This window comes from Alosa alosa, chromosome 24, assembly GCF_017589495.1.
Source record: "Alosa alosa isolate M-15738 ecotype Scorff River chromosome 24, AALO_Geno_1.1, whole genome shotgun sequence".
Lineage (NCBI taxonomy): Eukaryota > Metazoa > Chordata > Actinopteri > Clupeiformes > Clupeidae > Alosa > Alosa alosa.
The window spans coordinates 24,289,322-24,305,564 of NC_063212.1; the positions used below are offsets into that span (position 1 = coordinate 24,289,322).

At 43.4% G+C, this 16,243-nt stretch overlaps 1 protein-coding gene across 6 annotated transcripts in view; it reads left to right on the top strand.

Annotated features, from left to right (window-relative positions):
* The window catches only part of LOC125289872 (hyphally-regulated protein-like), a 30,752-nt gene extending 19,950 nt beyond the window's left edge, over positions 1-10,802 (top strand). The window contains exons 3-13 of one of the 6 annotated variants that reach the window (XM_048236968.1): positions 1,361-1,416; positions 1,999-2,052; positions 2,318-2,424; positions 4,390-4,449; positions 5,032-5,085; positions 5,221-5,316; positions 5,696-5,728; positions 6,358-6,459; positions 6,649-6,673; positions 7,004-7,107; positions 9,274-10,802. In XM_048236968.1, the coding sequence (XP_048092925.1) occupies positions 1,361-1,416; positions 1,999-2,052; positions 2,318-2,424; positions 4,390-4,449; positions 5,032-5,085; positions 5,221-5,316; positions 5,696-5,728; positions 6,358-6,459; positions 6,649-6,673; positions 7,004-7,107; positions 9,274-9,287 (705 nt within the window). In that variant the 3' untranslated portion in view covers positions 9,288-10,802. The remainder of the gene's footprint in view (positions 1-1,360; positions 1,417-1,998; positions 2,053-2,317; positions 2,425-4,389; positions 4,450-5,031; positions 5,086-5,220; positions 5,317-5,695; positions 5,729-6,357; positions 6,460-6,648; positions 6,674-7,003; positions 7,108-9,273) is intronic. The other 5 variants (XM_048236969.1, XM_048236971.1, XM_048236972.1 and 2 more) reach the window with 5 other exon arrangements.
* The last annotated feature ends 5,441 nt before the right edge of the window (positions 10,803-16,243 follow it).

A 16,243-nucleotide genomic window follows, 5' to 3' on the forward strand; every position in this document is an offset into this window, starting at 1 on the left:
GTGGCAAAACTAACACATTATATACATTAAAGGAGAGGTGGCAAAACTAACACATTATGTACATTAAAGGTGATGTGGCAAAACTAACACATTATGTACATTAAAGGAGTTGTGGCAAAACTAACACAGTACAGTATGTACATTAAAGGAGATGTGGCAAAACTAACACATTATGTACATTAAAGGTGATGTGGCAAAACTAACAAATTATGTACATTAAAGGAGAGGTGGCAAAACTAACACATTATGTACATTAAAGGAGTTGTGGCAAAACTAACACAGTATGTACATTAAAGGAGATGTGGCAAAACTAACATATTATATACATTAAAGGTGAGGTGGCAAAACCAACACATTATATACATTAAAGGAGAGGTGGCAAAACTAACACATTATATACATTAAATGAGATGTGCCAAAACTAACACATTATATACATTAAAGGTGAGGTGGCAAAACCAACACATTATATACATTAAAGGAGAGGTGGCAAAACTAACACATTATGTAAATTAAAGGAGATGTGCCAAAACTAACACATTATATACTTTAAAAGGAGAAGTGATATTGACCTAAAGTGTGTTTGAAACATGATACCAGTGTGAACTTTTGTCTCATAGCTCATCTCGGCTTGTCCCCTGCACTCGAAATCTTAAGCTAGTTAGCCGATGCTACCAACAGGTTTTAGATGGGGGTGCCTCAGGCATCGGCCTAGCCATGCAAATAAATCACTGTTTTATACCCTTTACAAGGCTCAAAGTAGCTCCACACTTCATAGGTAGACTTCGAGGGCCCTGACATTTTAAAGCGAGACATTGAGAACTTTTCAGATTGCAAAATAATTCCATGGAAATGCATGGATTCCAGTTGCTGCTACTGGAAGCAACTGGAATGCATGCAATTCCACATAATTATTGTGGTATAAGTGTTACGGGTTAGAAATCGCGAGTGCCTTGAATGAAAATATATTACGACACATTCAACATTTATTGGCACCCTGGTAGCGTTCAATAAAAAGAGGTGAAAAACATATACCCTAAGTAGTTGGACACAATTCTATGTATCTTCATAGACACTACATTATCAACTGAAGTTGAACATAAATTGAAAATAAACTTTGTTGCAAAAAAAGAAGTAGGCCTAAACTGATTTTGTAGGGGTGCCAATAATGATTGCACATACTGTATGTTTCTATAGCAGCAGATGCTAGTGCAGTGGGTGTCCAGCCGTAAGCTTTCAGGTCTGAAACCTGAGGCCTGTAATCACAAGGCAAGAGCAGAAAACAGTTTGCTTTTTTTGTGTGTGTGTGTGTGTGTGTGTGTGTGTGTGTGTGTGTGTGTGTGTGTGTGTGTCTCAGCAGATGATACAGGGAATGGCACGAAGCCAGGCCTGGGGGTCAGGCAGCCCCTACTCAAGGTAAATACTCCACATCCACCCCTAAGATTGCTTGCTTGGCTTTACTTTCAACCTGTTGACCAAGCTGTAGCAAACTCTCACAGCGTTAGAGATGGACATTTTAATATTTATTAATCTCCTCATGGTCAGGAACGGACAGCAAGACAACAAAAGTTTGTGTGTGTGTGTATGTGTGTGTGTGTGTGTGTGTGTGTGTGTGAGAGAGAGAATGTCAAGTATCTCTGAAGAAGGAACTGCAGGATTTCACCAAAGTTTGCTTTCGTGGGGAACTCAATGCTAAGGTCTGGTCTAGTATGATCTAGCCAGTAAGCAGATAGGGCCCAAGGGTGGCCATAAGATGGGGCCCAAGGGTGACCATAAGATGGGGCCCAAGGGTCATTCACCAGCCATAAGATAGGATCCAAGGACTTTAATTACAAAGTGAAGAGCAGAAAAAAGTTTTGGTTCATTGTGTGCTTGCTCCAACTGCTGCATCCCGCATACTTACAGTGTGTGTGTGTGTGTGTGCCTCTCTTTCTCTCTCTGTGTCTGTGTGTGTGTGTCTCTCTCTCACTCACTCTGTGTGGTGTCTGTGTGTGTCAGGAAAGGATACAGTCAATGGCTCAAGCATAAACGATCATGGATCCAGTACGCCAGGTAAAGAATCCACATCTATTTTAATGAAGATTGGATGCATCATTACACCCCAGTATACAGTAGCTGTTGATGCTGTGGGTCAATATATTTGTTGCATCCTGTCAAAATAGCTGCAATGCAAATTGTAAAGCAAATTGCTTTTATCTAGATATTAAGAGTTAGACTGAAGACTTTGCACCTCCAAATAATTCAAATTATTATAATAATAATTGATATTTAAATAATAAAGCAAATGAGGACACTTAATGTTTCTCAATCTTTTCAGGATCAGCTTTGGAAGGGACAACAACAACGACAACAAAGACAATGAAAAACGAAGCACTGAGCCCACTGCGCCTGGATCTGCTCGAAGTGAGTGGCACAACCAACACAGTATGCACATTAAAGGAGAGGTGGCACAACCAACACAGTATGTACATTAAAGGAGAGGTGGCACAACCAACACATTATATACATTAAAGGAGAGGTGGCACAACCAACACAGTATGTACATTAAAGGAGAGGTGGCACAACCAACACAGTATGCACATTAAAGGAGAGGTGGCACAACCAACACAGTATGTACATTAAAGGAGAGGTGGCACAACCAACACAGTATGTACATTAAAGGAGAGGTGGCACAACCAACACAGTATGTACATTAAAGGAGAGGTGGCACAACCAACACAGTATGTACATTAAAGGAGAGGTGGCACAACCAACACAGTATGTACATTAAAGGAGAGGTGGCAAAACTAACACATTATGTACATTAAAGGAGAGGTGGCAAAACTAACACAGTATGTACATTAAAGGAGAGGTGGCAAAACCAACACATTATGTACATTAAAGGAGAGGTGGCAAAACCAACACATTATGTACATTAAAGGAGAGGTGGCAAAACTAACACAGTATGTACATTAAAGGAGTTGTGGCAAAACTAACAAGTACAGTATGTACATTAACACAGCAAAACTAACACATTATGTACATTAAAGGAGTTGTGGCAAAACTAACACATTATGTACATTAAAGGAGAGGTGGCAAAACTAACACATTATGTACATTAAAGGAGAGGTGGCAAAACTAACACATTATGTACATTAAAGGAGAGGTGGCAAAACTAACACATTATGTACATTAAAGGAGTTGTGGCAAAACTAACACAGTACAGTATGTACATTAAAGGAGAGGTGGCAAAACTAACACATTATGTACATTAAAGGAGTTGTGGCAAAACTAACACAGTACAGTATGTACATTAAAGGAGAGGTGGCAAAACTAACACATTATGTACATTAAAGGAGATGTGGCAAAACTAACACATTATGTACATTAAAGGAGAGGTGGCAAAACTAACACATTATGTACATTAAAGGAGTTGTGGCAAAACTAACACAGTATGTACATTAAAGGAGATGTGCCAAAACTAACATATTATATACATTAAAGGTGAGGTGGCAAAACCAACACATTATATACATTAAAGGAGAGGTGGCAAAACTAACACATTATGTAAATTAAAGGAGATGTGCCAAAACTAACACATTATATACTTTAAAGGAGAAGTGATATTGACCTAAAGTGTGTTGAAACATGATACCGAGTGTGAACTTTTGTCTCATAGCTCATCTCGGCTTGTCCCCTGCACTCCGAAATCTTGCGCTAGTTAGCCGATGCTACCAACAGGTTTTCGATGGGGGTGCCTCAGGCATCGGCCTAGCCATGCAAATAAATCACTGTTTTATACCCTTTACAAGGCTCAAAGTAGCTCCACACTTCATAGGTAGACTTCCGAGGGCCCTGACATTTTAAAACGAGACATTGAGAACTTTTCAGATTGCAAAAATAATTCCATGGAAATGCATGGATTCCAGTTGCTGCTACTGGAAGCAACTGGAATGCATGCAATTCCACATAATTATTGTGGTATAAGTGTTACGGGTTAGAAATCGCAGTGCCTTGAATGAAAATATATTACGACACATTCAACATTTATTGGCACCCCTGGTAGCGTTCAATAAAAAGAGGTGAAAAAACATATACCCTCGTAGTTGGACACAATTCTATGTATCTTCATAGACACTCGTATCAACTGAAGTTGAACATAAATTGAAAATAAACTTTGTTGCAAAAAAGAAGTAGGCCTAAACTGATTTTGTAGGGGTGCCAATAATGATTGCACATACTGTATGTTTCTATAGCAGCAGATGCTAGTGCAGTGGGTGTCCAGCCGTAAGCTTTCAGGTCTGAAACCTGAGGCCTGTAATCACAAGGCAAGAGCAGAAAACAGTTTGCTTTTTGTGTGTGTGTGTGTGTGTGTGTGTGTGTGTGTGTGTGTGTGTGTGTGTGTCTCAGCAGATGATACAGGGAATGGCACGAGCGCAGGCCTGGGGGGTCAGGCAGCCCCTACTCAAGGTAAATACTCCACATCCACCCCTAAGATTGCTTGCTTGGCTTTACTTTCAACCTGTTGACCAAGCTGTAGCAAACTCTCACAGCGTTAGAGATGGACATTTTAATATGTATTAATCTCCTCATGGTCAGGAACGGACAGCAAGACAACAAATGAGTTTGTGTGTGTGTGTATGTGTGTGTGTGTGTGTGTGTGTGTGTGTGAGAGAGAGAATGTCAAGTATCTCTGAAGAAGGAACTGCAGGATTTCACCAAAGTTTGCTTTCGTGGGGAACTCAATGCTAAGGTCTGGTCTAGTATGATCTAGCCAGTAAGCAGATAGGGCCCAAGGGTGGCCATAAGATGGGGCCCAAGGGTGACCATAAGATGGGGCCCAAGGGTCATTCACCAGCCATAAGATAGGATCCAAGGACTTTAATTACAAAGTGAAGAGCAGAAAAAAGTTTTGGTTCATTGCGTGCTTGCTCCAACTGCTGCATCCCGCATACTTACAGTGTGTGTGTGTGTGTGCCTCTCTTTCTCTCTCTGTGTCTGTGTGTGTGTGTCTCTCTCTCACTCACTCTGTGTGGTGTCTGTGTGTGTCAGGAAAGGATACAGTCAATGGCTCAAGCATAAACGATCATGGATCCAGTACGCCAGGTAAAGAATCCACATCTATTTTAATGAAGTCAAGAATGCCATGGATCAGATTGTTTGTTTCAACCTGTTGATCAAGCTGAAGCAAACCCTCACAGTGCCAGAGATGGACATTTTAATATTTATTAATCTCCTCAGGGTCAGGAACGGACAGCAAGACAACAAATAAGACGAATGACACTAAGGGCCAGTCTCCGTCGGGACAAGGGGAGAATGATCTACAGAGTGGCCAAAGTAGGTGACCAAACATAGATGAGAGCACAACCGTACATAACATAACATTAACATGCATTCACATGGGTGAGATTTATATATTATATAAGGTCTTCATTCAGGTCTTGCTGTCATTCACTCATTTCTGCATTCTCATTGATTTTTTATTACCATTTTCAACATACTGTACTCATACACTAGTGCTCCCACATATGCAGACACAGGGATGCACGCGCACAGACACACACACACACACACACACACACACACACACACACACACACACACACACACACACACACACACACACACACACACACACACACACAGAGACACACACATCATGAATGGACCATGCTGTGTTATTCCTAATTGTACATTTTTGATCCTGTCTCCACAGATGCAGATGGGGAAACAAAGCAGCAGGAGACAGGTAAGACTCTACCTCCATCTTTACCCCATTTCACTCCATCTTAACCCCAAATTGGGGTCAAATTGGATGGGGGGGGGGACAGGTAGTGATATGGCCTTATTCAATTAAGATGTCTCTTGCGGGAGAACGGTTAATTAGGTACGCCATTTGCTCTTGTAAGTTGACAACATTCTGTCTGTTCTCAACATCCTGTTCCCGCTGTTTCTGTGGTATTAACATGATCTGGATTGGGCCATTTCTGAAGACCACTGGATTACCTGACACTTTTAAGAATGGGCCATTTCTAGGCTTTTCTCTCTGACATTGTACTGTGCCTACTTCAGAGACCACTGTTCCCACCTAGTTTTGGCTATAATCAAATGCTTGACCTCTTTAAAAGGCTGAGACCCTGTAGTTCCGTAGGACAAAATCAGAATAATTCACAGAGTTACAAAAGCTAGAATATTGTTTTTTTTTTTTTTCTGCCAGATAACAAGCTCTGAACTGACCATTTATTGCTATTGTTGATATATTTATTCCTGGATCCTAGGCCTACTTGTTGAAATTACAAGCGTGGACGTTTTATCGACTGTACTGATGTGAGCTTGTAGAATCTCCGTTAATAACAGGAGCCGTTTGTTTGTGTGCAGACCGCAGGATCCTGTGGATCTTGTTGCCTGTTCTGGGAGTGTTGGTGGCTGGGGTGCTCTTTGTCCTCAAGTTCAAATGCATGAAGGTGCAGGACCATGCAGGTGAGTGTGTCTGCATGAATGTGTGTGTGTGTGTGTGTGTGTGTGTGTGTGTGTGTTTGTGTGTGTGTGTGTGAGTGTGTTTGTATGTGTGCGTGTGTGTATGTGTGTGTGTAATTGATATCCTGAAGCTACTTATTCCAGTTACCTGTTCCACTTATTATTAACGATTTGTTTATTTTGCTGTCACAGAGCCGACTGAGAACGGGACCGAAAAGTGAGTTTCTCTTCTGTCTTTTTCTTTTCATTTTTAATTCATACCTTCAGTCATTCCTCTCTCTCTCTCTCTCTCTCTCTCTCTCTCTCTCTCTCTTTCTCTCTCTCTCTCTCTCTTTCTCTCTCTCTCTCTCTCTCTCTCTCTCTCTCTCTCCTTAACTATCCACTGCTCTCTCTCTCTCTCTCTCTCTCTCTCTCTCTCTCTCTTTCTCTCTCTCTCTCTCTCTCTCTCTCTCTATATATATGTATATATATATATACGCACACACACACACAAACGTACAGCCATATGATTGCCCATATCTGATGTTGTATGTTTCCAATTCTCCAGTGCCTCCTTCCAAAGATCTGACAGCAACAAAGATGGCGTCATGCTCCTGGGGGTGAAGACATCTGGTGGAGAGGAAAATAGTATGTCTCAAACAGACAGAAATAGTATGTCTCAGACTTTTAACAAACAGGCTTACATTTGGGACACTCTTATCGGAGCAGTTGCTAAAGTCTTGTTTGAAACCCCTGGTGCCATCCTAGGGCCCCATGGTGCCATCTTCTGGGGTGATATGGTGCCATCTTCTGGGGTGATATGGTGCTATCCTCTGGGGCCCTATGGTGCTATCCTCTGGGGTGCTATGGTGCTATCCTCTGGGGTGATATGGTGCTATCCTCTGGGGTGATATGGTGCTATCCTCTGGGGTGATATGGTGCTATCCTCTGGGGCCCTATGGTGCTGTCCTGTGTGTGCACGCGCGTGTGTGTGTGTGTGTGTGTGTGTGTGTGTGTGTCTGTGTGTAATGGCTGTGTGTGTGTGTGTGTGTGTCTGTGTGTAATGGCTGTGTGTGTGTGTATGTAATATGTGTGTGTGTATGTGTATGTGTGTGTAATATGTGTGTGTGTGTGTGTGTTTGTAATGTCAAATGCAGTGGAAGCAGTGTCTTGTTAATCTCTCACTAACCCCCCCGGTGTGTGTGGGTGTGGGTGTGTGACTGTGTGTGTCTCTGTCAGTGTGTAATTGCCAAGGTTGTGGAAGCGAGATCTTGTTAATCTCTCAGTGTGTGTGTGTGTCTGTGTCTGCGTGCGTGCGTGCGTGCGTGTGTGTGTGTGTGTGTGCGTGCGTGTGTGTGTGTATGCATGTGTGTGTGTGCGTGCGTGTTTGGTGTGTGTGTGCATATGTGTGTGTGTGTGTGTGTGTGCGTGCGTGTGTGTGTGTATGCATATGTGTGTGTGTGCGTCTGTGTGTGTGTGCATATGTGTGTGTGTGTGTGTATGCATATGTGTGTGTGTGCGTCTGTGTGTGTGTGCATGTGTGTGTGTGTGTGTAATTGCGGAGGCAGTGGCGGGGCGGGGAAGGTGTTTCCTGTGATTGGAGATCTCCGCCCAGCGAGAGAGCCTGACGGTGATGACGGATAGGGACTTCCTCACACAAACACTGGGCCTATTTTCAACATGGGGGCCATTGTGTGTCTTTGGGGGGCACTGGGGGTCCTGAGTAAATGTCAGAGTGGCCAGAAAAACTCTGTCTGTGTGTGTGTGTGTGTGTGTGAGTGTGATCACCAAACTGCATGGGCATATGCAACCATACCAGCACATATGCATACATATATGTGCAAAATGTACACATGCACACATTCAGACATAGGCTTATATCTGATATTCAGACATAGGGTATACAGTATCTGCTCACACACCATACAATGTCTTGTGGGTGACCTAAAAATGAAATACCGTCCTTATGACTGCACACACACACACACACACACACACACACACACACACCTTCCTCTGGTTAGTGTAATCGGAGTGTGTGTGTGTTTGGCTGGTGTGTGTGAGTGTGTGGCGGGAGGCGTGCGTTGTGTGTTCTGTGATTCGTGTGTCGCAGCATCAGGAAGGCTTTTGATTTCATGTTCAGGTCACGCAGGCCATTTATTGTTGCCTCCACTGCGGTCAACAACACATTGTGCCTCTGTCCTCCGACCAGTCCTGTCCAGGCCACTGACAATCGGGGGACTCAGCGTGCTGACCTCGCCGTAAACAAATCTAAAAGAACGCCGTTTGAGTCTTGAATTCCGCCACAGACAATGCCCGAGATGTTTGACATCACCCGGCTAGCGGACGTGGATGTTTACGAGACGACAAGTTGGAATCTGTCATCAGAAATAGAGAGATGAGGGGGAGGGTAGAGCAGACGGAATAGAGAGCGTTGAGGATTTGTTTAGCAACACTTTAGAAACACTTTATACAACTTTTTGTTTTTATAAGACTTTTTCAAACAGACCAGAGAGAGAATTCGCCAGAGTAAAATAAAGGGCAGATAGAAATCTCTGTGGGAAAGTTTAGCGTTGTGTCCAGCTCTTCTTGTAGTTGACAACAGCGCCCTCTGGTGTTAACTGGCCTGCACCTACAGAAAAAAAGCAGCAAAGGTGACCCGCTGACAGTGGATCTTGCATGGTGACATCTTTACGTCATCGCTGTATTCCCAGAAGCTGCTAATCATAACACACTCACATGATTCTTATTTAAAGGAAAGTTGACTCTGAAAGTAATTTAAGGTGTTGGAAATTCTCATCGCTGCTTAATTAATGAAGATCATCTTTCGTTCCACAGTGGCAGCCAGATAAGATGGGCAGCAGACGGAACGCAAGAGACACACTGGTCATCTCCTCCCTAACCACCACTGGGCATCATCCTCTCTTCCCTGGCAACGGAGTCAGCTCAGTAGTTATAGCAAAGAAACGCTGAAGTGGGTTCAATTATAAATCCAATATGACGTGGGGTATTTCCTGTAAGTTAAGCCAGAGTACAAGGTCGTGAATATTCTGACTCACTACGGTGTAATAGCTTCAAAATAGCTCAAACGCTTGAGTGAACTTTCCATATTTTTATATCACAAAACATATAAATTAACAACAAACTTTTCTTTTAAAAAATACACTTGTTGATTGGTTAGATTTATATTGATATAGGTCTTACACTGAATAAACGGTGGCCGGTATTTGATCACCTGTCCACGTTTTTAATAAACTGCCATTCAGTTTCATTTTTTAGGTTTTGATTCATATGGTTTGGGCTCTCTTGAGTCTCCAATCTGTTGGACTTTTTTTATTTTGTTTAACTTGTATCCTTCACTGCTGTTAAATCCTCACTCCAGTTTCTCTGTGGCCTTGACTACTGGACCAAATAATATAAATGAAGAAATAAACACATTTAAGGATATTCAAGCTCATGTGCAACATTCGGATGTGAATTTAGCAGACAAAGATCGCTAATTGTGTTATATTTTGTTGTTTTTTCTGTTGTGTTTGTGTTGTTTCTACACAGATCTGTGCCGTTAGAGAGGGCTGTTGCCCTAGTGGTTCCGATGGTGTGTGTGTGTGTGTGTGTGTGTGTGTGTAAAACAGCTTTGCCTTTTGTATTACATCCATTTGAGCCGTAATTGTTTGTCCGTATCTTTCTTGTGCATGTGTTTTAACGTCTCCATTAAAATGTCTCCATTAAAACACTATCTTCTTAAATACCAAAAAAAAACACAAAAAAAAAAAAAACAATTCTCTTTGCCACTGAATGAATCCCCAGCATTAATCTTGTTATATTCCCAACACACATCTGACCCTGAGATCTAGTCCAGAGGGCCTGTCCAGTCCCCACACACAGACAGAATCAGACGGCTGATATGAACTGCTTGTTTGTGCCAGGTGTCTGATTTTAGATGTACAATACTAACGGCATTGCTGGTCGGCGTTCTTGTACGTGGTCGCGCTTTGTTGCCGAGACAGCCAAGAAGCAGCAGTAACGTTATGTTATGTTATGTTATGCAGTGTTTCCCATACATTGACTTATTTGTGGCGGTCCACCACAATATCAACATTGACCACCACACAATGATTTTTCCAGGTTGTACTAAATTGTGCTTAAATCTGGTTAGCATCATAACCACGCTGTGCTAATTTGTTAAAAACTGTTGCATTCAAGTTAATTCTGCAAACCTAGCACCACAAATAAAATTCAATTCTGTGGGAAACACTGGTTATGCATCACTAAACAGCACTGAAGGAGGTTTCTGATCTGTTTAAAGTCTGTGTACAGCACATGAGCAAACTCTGGTTCTACTAAATAAAAGTTGTATTCTGTCACAAGCCTTGTGTGTGTGCGTATGTGTGTGTGTGTCAACGTCTTCATTTTCTCTCTCGTGTTCAGATGAGCAGCAGTGAGACGGATTGCATTGTCATCGCATTGTCACCTGCTTCAAGGCTTCAAGGTCAAATTGGGCCAAAAAGGCTTCAAGGTCAAATTGGACCAGTGACACAACATGAGATGACCATAAATCAAGATGGTGTGTGTGTGTGTTGGATATGTGTGTGTGTGTGTGGGGGGGGGGTACGCTTTTACCCCAGGAGGTGGCGATTGGCCTATAAATAGTGTTGAATTGGGGGTGTTGCATGAGTGTAATATAACAGAGGGCTAATAGTGGAAACGGTGCCATGCAGACTATGAGCGTGATGTCGCCCCCGATCTCACTCCCACACGCGGACAGCCTCATTCCGCCCCTGAACCTGATCTGGACCCTGCTGCCTTTCTCATCACCCATCCAGTGTCTGGTGCCAGACTTGGAATATTCCATACCATGTCAGACCACGGTGGAGAAAGCTCTCATTACAGTTTTTCTCAGTCGCTTTGGTGCTTTTTGCAGATCAGAATGAAAATTCTCATAACTATTAGTTCAACCTCCACAACATTTAGTCATTTGTGCACATCATAGTAGCAAATTCTCCTTCCTCTGAACAAATTGCAAATACTTTTGGACATGTATCAGTTGCTTTCATACAATTCTCTGCTGTTTTTTAACATTATCATTTGCTTATGTCATGTCAGTCAAAATGAACTATACTTATGGATGCTGAATAGTCATTCCTAATAAAACGAATAGTCTTCATTTCATTGCTTGAGTCATTACATACAAAATTGTTGAACTAGTTATCAAATTCTGTCACAATGCTGTAGAATTGCAAAGAGCATACAGTAAAAATGTACGTATTCAGTGTCTTGTCCTCACTTACTCACCTAACTACAGCAATGTGTAACTTTTAAAAGTTTTCAAATGGCTGTACAAGTACTGTATAGTGCTGTCTTGAGCATGTCCAGGTAGTGTCACTGAGTTCTGACCTTTTTTTGCATTGGAAAACACTGAGAGAACTGTCATAATGAAAACATGACAAAGCCATTTGACTATCTTGTTCATAAACGATGGTGTCAAGACTTCTCATTTTGATGACACTGACAGTTTCATTGACATGAATACGTGCTTTTGAGGAATGGACTATCCATTTTGAGCAAGTGACGTGCTTTTGCAGGTCATCTACTAGGTTTTGCAGTTTGCACTAATTGTTTTGAGAAATGCACTAACTGCTGTGCAAATGTTAAAAGTGATGTGAGAATAGCACCAAAGCAACTGAGAAAAACTGTAATGAGGATGCACACACACACACACATCCATGCATACATTTCCTATCCATATTACCTTGAGGAAACTTAATCAGTGCTTTTTGTTTTAGTCTTTTACAAGTTTGCTGCCCCCTACTGGTAAGGAATATAATCCCCACTGTGAGAGCACTGCTGTGATGGAGGGAAATGATCCTTTTGTAGCGCCTTCATTTAATTTGCTTTGTGTTTTTCTTGCTCTACGTACAATGTAACTCATTGTAAAGGCCTTTGTAACAACACTAATGCATCTACACAGCACAGTGAATGAACCCAAGCCTGAGTCCTCACAGGCTTCCCATTAAAGGTATGCCTCTGATTATGGCTCCCCATTAAAGGTATGTCTCTGAATCTCTCGAAGTGGAGGGAGGTGGTTTTGCATGTGGTGGCTTGTTGACATGCCACACTTTGACTGCCCTGGATTCATATGGACCCTAATTCATGTCCAGTGTTTCCCATACATTGACTTATTTGTGGCGGCCCACCACAATATAAACATTGACCACCACACAATGATTTTCCAGGTTGTACTAAATTGTGCTTAAATCTGGTTAGCATCATAACCACGCTGCACTAATTTTGTTAAAAACTGTTGCATTCAAGTTAATTCTCCAAACCTCCCACCACAAATAGAATTCAATTCTGTGGGAAACACAGATGTCTCCCAGTGACCCTGTGTGTGTGTGTGTGTGTGTGTGTGTGTGTGTGTGTGTGTGTGTGTGTGAACGCTGATCTATGTGTGTGTGTGTGTGTGTGTGTGTGTGTGTGTGTGTGTGTGTGTGTGTGAACGCTGATCTATGTGTGTGTGTGTGTGTGTGTCTGCATGTGCATGTGAATGCTGATCTGTGTGTGTGTGTGTGTGTGTGTGTGCATGTGCATGTGAATGCTGATCTGCGTGTGTGTGTGTGTGCATGTGCATGTGAATGTGAATGCTGATCTATGTGTGTGTGTATGCATGTGAATGCTGATCTATGTGTGTGTGTGTGTGTGTGTGTGTGTGTGTGTGTGTGTGTGTGTGTGTGTGTGTGTGCGTGTGTGTGTGTGTGCGTGTGTGTGTGTGTGCATGTGAATGCTGATCTATGTATGTGTGTGTGTGTGTGCATGTGAATGCTGATCTATGTGTGTGTGTGCATGTAAATGCTGATCTATATGGGGATGTCCTCAGGCTGCTGAGGGCCAGAGACAAAGCCTACAGAGCTGGGGATGAAGCTGGCATGAAAACAGCCAGAGCCAACCTGTCCCGCGGGCATCAAGGAAGCAAAAAAGGAATACACTCACAAGATAAACCACCCACTTCAAAGACAGCAGGAACTCACAAAGCCTATGGCAGGGCATTCAGGCCCTCACGGACTACAAGCCCGCCACAGAGCTGTGAGCAACATCCCTCTGCTCAACAACCTGAACCGCTTCTTTGCTCGCTTTGAAGCACAAAACAGCACCTGCCCACAGAAGACCCATCCCCTCTACATGAGCAGCCCCTGTGCCTCTCTGCCGACAGCGTGAAGAGGACACTTGCTGCTATCAACACCCGTAAGGCAACAGGTCCAGACAACATCCCAGGTCGATGCGCTGAAGGACTGTGGGGGGAGCTTAAGGATGTCTTCACAGACATCTTTAACACTTCCCTGAAGCAAGCCATCAGTCCCATCATGTTTCAAAGCTGCCACCATCATACCTGTACCGAAGAAAACTGCTCCATCCTGCTTCAATGACTACCGCCCTGTGGCACTGACACCCATCATCATGAAGTGCTTTGAGCCGCTTGTCATGTCACATATCAAAGCCATTCTCCCCCCACCCTGGACCCCTTCCAGTTTGCATACCGGCCAAGCGGTCTACAGAGGATGCAATCTGCTCTGCCTCCACCCAGCCCTCACCCACCTGGAAAAAAGAGACTCATATGTGAGATTGCTGTTTATAGACTTCAGTTCTGCATTCAACACCATAATACCACAACAACTCATCTGCAAACTTGACAAACTAGGACTCAGTACCTACCTCTGCAACTGGCTACTGGACTTCCTCTGTCAGAGGCCCCAAGTAGTACGTGTTGGCAACAATACCTCAAAGCAGCATCACACTGAGCACAGGGGGCCCCCCAAGGCTCGTGCTCAGTCCGCTGCTCTTCACCCTGCTGACGCATGACTGCACTGCAACCTACAGCAACAATCACATAGTGAAATTTGCTGACGACACAACTCTGGTGGGTCTCATCACCAAGGGCGACGAGACTCAATACAGGTTGGAGGTCGACCATCTGACCACGTGGTGCAGGGACAACAACCTCCTGCTGAGCGTCAGCAAGACCAAAGAGATTGTTGTTGACTTCGGAGAGGTCACACCCAACACCTGCCACTGACCATCGACGGTGCTGTGGTGGAGAGAGCGAGCAGCACCAAATTCCTGGGGGTGCACATCAGTGAAGACCTCTCCTGGACCACCAACACTGCATCACTGGCGAAGAGAGCTCCGCCTGTACTTCCCTAACGAAAACTCAGGCGAGCAAGTGCTCCACCAGCCATCATGACCACATTCTACCGAGGCACCATTGAGAGCATCCTCTCCAGCTGTATCGCTGTGTGGGGCGGGAAGCTGCACTGAATACAACAGGAAAGCCCTGCAGCATAGTGAACACAGCTGGAAGGATCATTGGTGCTTCACTCCCCTCCCTGAAGGACATTTACACCACCCACCTCACCCGCCAAAGGCGACCAAAATTGTGAGTGATGCAAGTCACCCCGCTCACAATCTGTTTGATCTACTGCCCTCTGGGAAGAGGTACAGAAGCCCTCTTGGCTCGCACTACCAGACTCACTAACAGCTTCATACACCAAGCTGTAAGGATGCTGAACTCTCTCCCTCCTCCTCCTCCCCCATCCACCCTCAGCTACATAACATCCTGGACATTGGACCCACAATGGCCGCCTGCACTCTCCACCTGCACACTTGAACACTTGCACACTTGTACACTTTACAACTTGGTGTTGTTGTCCTGAAAAACACAACACTTCTGCTGCTCTTACATAACTTGCACCACTATGCCACTTTCTTTATTACTTAGGTCAAACAGTATTTTATAGTATTTTACAGTATTTGCACTAGTATTTTATTGACTGTCTATGCACAATTTCAACAAAATTTTGCTGCTCTTATTTTTCATTATTATTATATGTGCCCCTCTTATTTACTTATTTACTTACTTTTTTGTTTACTTGAATGTTATGTTTGTCTGTGGACTTAAAATTGGTCAAATATGTCTTGTCTTCACCGTGGGATAGTGAGAAACGTAATTTCGATCTCTTTGTATGTCTGGAACATGTGAAGAAATTGACAATAAAGCTGACTTTGACTATGTGTGTGTGTGTGCATGTGAATGCTGATCTATGTGTGTGTGTGTGTGTGTGTGTGTGTGTGTGTGTGTGTGTGTGTGTGATGACCCAGGGGGTTCCAAAGGCCCTGTCCCAGTTCCTCTCCTTCACTCTTTGCTTCAACATGAGGCTCTTTTTCTGCTTGTTTTCCTGCTTTCAGCTCAACACCTCCCTCTGCTTACTCTTTTTATTTCTCTTTCTCTCTTTCTCACTCTCTCTCTCTCTCTCTCCTCTCTCTCCTCTCTTTCTCCTCTCTCTCTCTCTCACTCTCTCTTTCTCTCTCTTTCTCTCTCTCTTTCTCTCTCTCTCTCTCTCTCCCTCTCTCCTCTCACTCTCTCTCCCTCTCTCTCTTTCTCTTTCTCTTTCTCTCACTCTCTCTCTTTCTCTCCTCTCTCTCTTTCTCTCTCCTCTCTCTCTTTCTCTCTCTTTCTCTCTCTTCTCTCTCTCTCTCTCACTCTCTCTCTCTCTCACTCTCTCTCACTCTCACTCTCTTTCCCTCTCTCTCTTTCTCTCACTCTCTCTCCTCTCTCTCTCTCACTCTTATTCTCTCTTCCTCTCTCTCTCTCTCTCTCACTCTCTCACTCTCACTCTCTTTCTCTCTCTCACTCTCTTTCTCTCACTCTCTCTCACTCACTCTCTAAATGTCTGTGTGTATGTGTAGAGTGTGTGTGTGTGTGTTTTCATGTCACCTCTCCTTTGCTCTTTTGAAAACTGGACTTCTAGGCACGTCT